The 8061-nt window shown below is 33.3% G+C and overlaps 1 protein-coding gene across 1 annotated transcript; it reads left to right on the top strand.

Annotated features, from left to right (window-relative positions):
- Positions 1-682: 682 nt before the first annotated feature.
- Positions 683-1009, top strand: LOC136844086 (uncharacterized). The gene has a single exon (XM_067113098.1). The coding sequence runs from the start codon at positions 683-685 to the stop codon at positions 1007-1009; it is 327 nt and encodes a 108-aa protein (XP_066969199.1).
- Positions 1010-8061: the final 7052 nt, after the last annotated feature.

Genomic DNA, 8061 nt, shown 5'->3' on the forward strand with positions numbered 1-8061 from the left:
ATATATATATATATATATATATATATATATATACATATATATATATATATATATATATATATATATATATATATATATATATATATATATATATATATATATATATATATATATATATATATATATATAATATATATATATATATATATATATAATATATATATATATATATATATATATATATATATATATATATATATATATATATATATATATATATATATATATATATATATATATATATATATATATATATATATATATATATATATATATATATATATATATATATATATATATATATATATATATATATATATATATATATATATATATATATATATATATATATATATATATATATATATATATATATATATATATCTAAGCTATAATTGTAGCCACTGGGGCAGGCCAGCCCAATTCTGGTGCCAGTCCCAAGCCCGGGTAAATAGAGAGGGTTTGTGACAGGAAGGGCATCCGACTGTAAAAACCCAATGCCAGAACCATGGTTAGTCGAATCCAGATCCAGAGAGGATGCCAGGGTGTACCCCGATTAAGCGACACGCAGGGGCCTCGCCTGACCCCTCCGATAAATTGGCAAGGGCTACCGTAGTATGGGCGATTGTGGTTAAAGAAGCAAGTCCATATGATTAGAATTGGGACACTAAATGTGGGTAGTATGACAGGAAAGAGTAGAGAGGTGGCGGAGATGATGAATACGAGGAGAGTTGACATCTTGTGTGTGCAAGAAACAAGGTGGAGAGGGAACAAGGCAAAGGAAATAGGAGGAGGATGTAAGCTCCTGTACAGTGGAGCAGACGAGAATGGTAGAAGTGGAGTAGGCATCATTGTAAACAGTGAACTGAAGGAAAAAGTGGTAGAAGTCAAAAGAAGTGGTACTCGGATAATGAAGGTCAAATTAATGTTATCAGAAGAGGTCCTAAATGTGATAAGTGCTTATGCCCCACAAGCTGGATGTGATGAGGAAGAGAAGTCAATGTTTTGATGGGAGTTGGATGAAGTATTAACATCAATCTCAGAGGAAGAGAGAGTTGTATTGGGTGGAGACTTGAATGGACATATAGGTACAGATAGAAGAGTGATTTCAAGAATCCATGGAGGACTAGGAATGGGGGAGAGGAACAAAGAAGGCGAAGGCATCATAGACTTCGCAGTGGCATTTGATATGGTACTAATTAATACATTCTTTACAAAGAAAGATTATGTGACATATAGAAGTGGTGGAAGAGAGAGTCAAATTGATTTTCTGCTCTGTAGGAGACAACACCTTAAGGAAATAAAAGATTGTAAAGTGATATATGGAGAGAATGTTGGCCAACAATATAAGCTGGTGGTTGCAGACCTTTCGATTCGAAAAGGGACAAAGGGAAAGAGGAAAAGTAACCCTAAGATCAAATGGTGGGAGCTAGAAAAGGCAGAAAATGTGGAGTTGAGATCTAGGTTTAAGGAGAATGTTCTGAGAGAAATAAAGTTGGAAGATGATGTAAATGATTGGTGGGAGTTTAACAGCAATGTGATCCTAAGGCATGGGGAGGAAATTTTAGGCAAAACATCAGGCAAAGGTCCCCCAAAAGATAAAGAAAGTTGGTGATGGAATAAAGACACACAAGACAAGATCAAGAAAAAGAAAGAATCCCAAAAGAACTATGATAAACACAAAACAGAAGAAAATGAGCAAATATCAAAAGAAGCAAAGAAAGTTGCAAAACAACAAGTTGCCAGAGCCAAGGCTGCTGCTTTCAATGATCTGTATGAGAATGTTGACACATTGAGAGCCAAAGAAACATTCACAGGATAGCCAAAGCTAGAGACAAAGCAACAAAAGACCTCACACATTAAGCAGATTAAAGATGGAAATGGTTAGGTTCTAACAAAAGAAGAGGAAATTAAAAGTAGATGGAGAGAGTATTTTGAAAATCTTCTAAATGAAGAAAACCCAAGGAATATCATTGAGGATGGAGTAGCAAATGAAAAAGAAGTTCCTAGGATTAGTTGGAGAGAAGTGAGGCAGGCACTAAGTAAAATGAAGAAAGGTAAAGCAGTGGGACCAGATGGAATACCAGTCGAGGTGTGGAGGTGCTTAGGAGAGGAGGGAATTGACATATTGTGGGACTTGTTCAATAAGGTCTACCAGCAGGAGAAGATACCTGACGCCTGGAGAAACATCCTGCTAGTCCCCATTTACAAAGAAAAAGGGACATCCAAGATTGTGCCAACTATCGGGGCATAAAGTTGATGGCACATACCATGAAAATCTATGAAAGAATAATAGAGGCAAGGCTAAGGGATGAAACATCTATAAGTGATGAACAGTTTGGGTTCATGCCAGGAAAAGGGACAACAGATGACATCTTTGTATTGCGACAAGTATTGGAAAAATATAGAGAAAAAGGAAAGGAACTACATCTTGTATTTATAGATCTTGAGAAAGCATATGATCGAGTGCCTAGGCAAGAAGTGTGGAGGTGCATGAGGGAAAATGGTGTCTCAGAAAAATATGTGAGGATTGTAAATGATATGTATAGAGAAGCAACAACACAGGTAAGAAGCTCAGTGGGAACAACAGACAAGTTTGAGGTGAAAGTTGGACTCCACCAAGGTTCTGCCATGAGTCCCTATATTTTTTATATGGTAATGGATGTGATAGTGTCTGGAGTGAAAGATCAGGTGCCTTGGAGTGTACTCTTTGCAGATGACATAGTGCTAGTGACCACCAGTAAGGAAGAAGCAGACAGGAAATTGGAGTTGTGGAGAAGTGCATTTGAGGACAGAGGCCTAAAGATAAGCAGAGCAAAAACTGAATATATGTGGATGAATGGAGGAGACCAAGAGGGAAGCATCAACTTAGAGCAGGCAGAAGTAAAAAGAGCTACATCCTTTAAGTACCTTGGGTCGTGTGCCACTGATCGTGGAGGGATGAAGGAGGAAGTGAATCACAGAATACAATCAGCTTGGTGCAATTGGAGGAAAACAGCAGGTGTGTTATGTGACAAAAGATTTAATGTTAAGATGAAGGGAAAAATGTACTAGAGCATTGTAAGACCTGCGTTGATGTATAGTTGTGAAACATGGCCTATGAAGAAAGCACAAGAGAGAAAGATAGAAGTGGCAGAAATGAGAATGCTGCGTTGGATGTGCGGAGTGACAAGAAGACAGGATAAGGAATGACTTCATAAGAGGGACGGTGAAAGTTACAGAAATATCAAAGAAGCTGCAACAGAGACGATTACAATGGTTTGGACATGTTATGAGAAGAGAGGAGGATTCTGTATGTAAAAAGAACCATGAATATGGAAGTGCCTGGAACAAAGGAGGAGAGGTAGACCAAGAATGAGATGGAGAGACACAGTTAACAGGGACATGCAGGGAAGAACGTGAGTGAGGTAATGGTGCATGATCGCAGAAGATGGAGAAGACTAATAACAAACAGCGACCCCATATAAAGATGGGAAAAGCTGAAGATAAAGAAGAAGAAGAAGATATATATATATATATATATATATATATATATATATATATATATATATATATATATATATATATATATATATATATATATATATATATATATATATATATATATATATATATATATATATATATATATATATATATATATATATATATATATATATATATATATATATATATATATATATATATATATATATATATATATATATATATATATATAATATATATATATATATATATATATATATATATATATATATATATATATATATATATATATATATATATATATATATATATATATATATATATATATATATATATATATATATATATATATATATATATATATATATATATATATATATATATATATATATATATATATATATATATATATATATATATATATATATATATATATATATATATATATATATATATATATATATATATATATATATATATATATATATATATATATATATATATATATATATATTTATATTTATATATATATATATATATATATATATATATATATATATATATATATATATATATATATATATATATATATATATATATACAATCATGAAGCTACAAATGTCGCTTAATATCGAAATTCACGCTACCTCGGTATATCTCCGTTGGAGAATTGTCGCGAAGGAAATTTATATAAGTGATAAATGAATTGGAATCGTGGGGACACGTACCCGCGGGAGTCTATTCAGAACCAGTTGACGTGAAAAGCCTATTCAGGTTAACTCCAGTTGACGTAAACCATTGGAGCCCACGATCCCAATTCATTTATCACTTATATAAATTCCCCTTCGGCGACAATTCTCCAACGGAGATATACCGAGGTAGCGTGAATTTTGATATTAGCGACATTTGTAGCTTCATGATTGTATATAAATCACGGTGTGATAAAAATCATATATATATATAATTTATATATATATATATATATATATATATATATATATATATATATATATATATATATATATATATATATATATATATATATATATATATATATATAACTGTGTGTGTGTGTGTAATTGTAATAGCCACAATGCCTTCTTAACTTCCTGAATTCTTTGCATGTTTTTGGATATGCTTGTCACTACAAAGCCTTAAGATCCAACAGCAAGAAATTGAAGTGGCTGTGATGTCTGGTAGTGGGAAATGGACACGTGTCACCATAATCACAAGGAGGTCATTTTGCCGACCTGACCACTAGAAGGATATAAGTCCATTGTCTCTCATACATGAAGTTCTTCAACTGAGGGGTGGGTAGAGCTCTCAGCCAGCACACTGTTGGCCCAGCGTTCGACTCTCCGACCTGCCAGTGAAGAATTAGAGGAATTTATTTCTGGTGATAGGAATTAATTTCTCATCATAATATTGTTCAGATTCCACAATAAGCTGTAGGTCCCGTTGCTCTGTAACCAATTTGTTCTTAACCATGTAAAATAAATCTAATCCTTCGGGCCAGCCCTAGGAGAACCGTTAATCAGCTCAGTGGTCTGGTTAAACTAAGGTATACTTAACTTTTTTTTAACCTCTCATACATACATATACCTGTGGTTTTCAGATATATTTATTAGAGCAGGAATAGACCTATCCTCGCCATCGTAGCCAAGTGGGCAATCGCTTTTATTGCTTTTTAGGATGAAATATATATGTAGAATCTACTGGTCACATTTTACCTGATCCATATGTAATTGTAATGGCCACAATGCCCTCTTAACTTCTCGAATTCCAGTAGATTCTACATATATATTTCAGCCTAAAAAACAATAAAAAACGATTGCCCACTTGGCTACGATAGCGAGGATGGGTCTATTCCTGCTCTAATGGATATATCTGAAAACAACAGACATATGTATGTATGAGAGGCAACAGACTTTTATCTTTCTCGTGGTCAGGTCGGGAACGTGACCTTCTTGTGATTATGGTGACACTGGTTTGTTTTCTGCTGCCAGTCATCACAACCACTTCAGTTTCTTGCTCTTGGATCTTAAGGTGTCATACTGACAAGCGTATCCAAAAAAGCGCAAAGAATTCCAAAAGTTAAGAGGGCATTGTGGCTATTACAATTACATATGTATCTGGTAAAAAGTGACCAGTAGACTATATATATATATATATATATATATATATATATATATATATATATATATATATATATATATATATATATATATATATATATATATATATATATATATATATATATATATATATATATATATATATACATATATATATATATATATATATATATATATATATATATATATATATATATATATATATATATATATATATATATATATATATATATTTTATACGTATATATGTATATATATATATGTATATATATATATATATATATATATATATATATATATATATATATATATATATATATATATGTATATATATATATATATATATATATATATATGTGTGTGTGTGTGTGTGTGTGTGTGTATGTATATATGTATATATGTATATATATATATATATATATATATATATATATATATATATATATATATATATATATATATATATATATATATATATATATATATATATATATATGTGTGTGTGTGTGTGTGTGTGTGTGTGTGTGTGTGAGTGTATGTACCATATAATTGGATGAATTACATAAAACTTGCTACACTGGCATATAATTGGCAACCAAGTACAAATGAATATTACTGTAATTAAACATACTTAGCCCTTGCGTTACTGCTGTGAAACTAATACCTGAGTTTTCATGCAGGATATTTATATTGTTTTTTTATTACTGAAATATCCAGGCGGATATTTGTGGTTGCTAAATATTCCTTTTTTGCTGATTTTTTGGACAATTGTTTTTTATTTTTGATTTTTTCATTCACAAACGTTTTTCATTATAGTGTATATATATATATATGTATGTATGTATATATATATATATATATATATATATATATATATATATATATATATATATATATATATATATATATATATATATATATATATATATATATATATATATATATATATATATATATATATATATATATATATATATATATATATATATATATATATATATAACAAAATAAGCTAATAAAACACCCTCCTTTCTGTTTTACTTGGCCAATAGATATGCCTCTGCCTATTTTGACCTGTGTAAGTGCAGCAAGCCAAGGGATGGGTGAAGACAGGAAATTCCAGAGAGTAATTAAAGGCACTCCCTAGCAGATAATCCTTGCCTGGGGCAGTAAATGGCTTGGCATTTCTCTTTCCATAGGCAGCTGAGACCCCGTCATATCACCTGGGCTCCCTCCACCCTGACAAAGGTAATAAAAGGGTGCAGCGACTGAGGATCACCCCACACCAGCTCGAGACACGATGCGATAAAGCCACACTCAGACGTCCCCCCCGCCCCCCTCGCTACGTCATGTGGAACGTTGCTGTAGTCAGGTCTTGGTCAGGCCCTTAGACATTGTGGCGAGTATTATTTTACCTTGTGACTGTGATGCCCACACGAGCAAATTCCTCTATGGCCGCCCAATAGCATCACAGGGTGCCCTGTCACCACTTAACTGCTCATTGCCCACGTGCCTGCTCAGAAGGCGGCCCCTTTGTCTCCAGCCCACGTGGACTGCTACTGCCGCCCTTGGTGAGGTCTGGAATGAAGTCCAAGCATCAGTGCTAGAGCTGGAACCCTTGTAGCATGGTAAAGTGCCCTGAAAATCGCCTTCAGTCACGTTACGTTCGCCTTGGTTCATTTATTAGACTGTTGGGGCCAGTGCCTTTCCCCTTTTCCTGTATTCCCTTGTTCAATCCCAGCCCACGTGCTTGCTGCACAGTATTCAAGTCATCATTCAAGCCTCGAGGTTGTCCTTTGGCGTCTTCAGTGCACCCTCAAGAAGAAAGCATTCTCCAATTCCTTCATTTGGCCGTAACCTGTGTTCCATATCATTTCAGACGGACGACAGTAGCGGAATTCTCCTAGGCTCTGTTCCTTGCAACCCCAAGCTTTCCATCCCCCACCCTTGGAGGACTTTCAACTGCAGCAGCAATTTAACTTTTATTTAATTCATTTTCCTTTGAACTTGTCTGTTATGTAAATATACCTATTTTTGTAGCCACATGTTTCACGCTTCTTTCCCCTACGCTCCTGTATATCTCCTTTTGTTTTCTGTTTTATATGCTCCTGGGTATCTTACAAGGTCACCGTAGAGTAAAGTAAAGAATTTTGAGACTTATAATCTACCTGCACCAGGAAAAATAGGAAAATATATAATCTTCTCTTTCTCTGCTTCTTTTCCCACTTTTATGTGGTTGATGTTCCTGACAGTTTTCCTCCACCTGGCTTGGTCAAACACATCGTCCTTTGACAACTGTTTGTCTCTCAGATATTCTCTAACTATATCCTTCGCTTTGGTCTTCCTCTTGCTCTCCCACCAGGCACCTCCATCTGCATCACACTCTCCCTACATATGTCTCATCCCTTCTCATTACATGGCCATACCACTGCAGTCTTCT

This window comes from Macrobrachium rosenbergii, chromosome 12, assembly GCF_040412425.1.
Source record: "Macrobrachium rosenbergii isolate ZJJX-2024 chromosome 12, ASM4041242v1, whole genome shotgun sequence".
In the NCBI taxonomy this organism is placed as follows: Eukaryota; Metazoa; Arthropoda; class Malacostraca; order Decapoda; family Palaemonidae; genus Macrobrachium; species Macrobrachium rosenbergii.

Coding starts and splice junctions, on each gene's coding strand:
- LOC136844086 (XM_067113098.1), top strand. CDS start 683: ATGACAGGAAAGAGTAGAGAGGTGGCGGAGATGATGAATACGAGGAGA.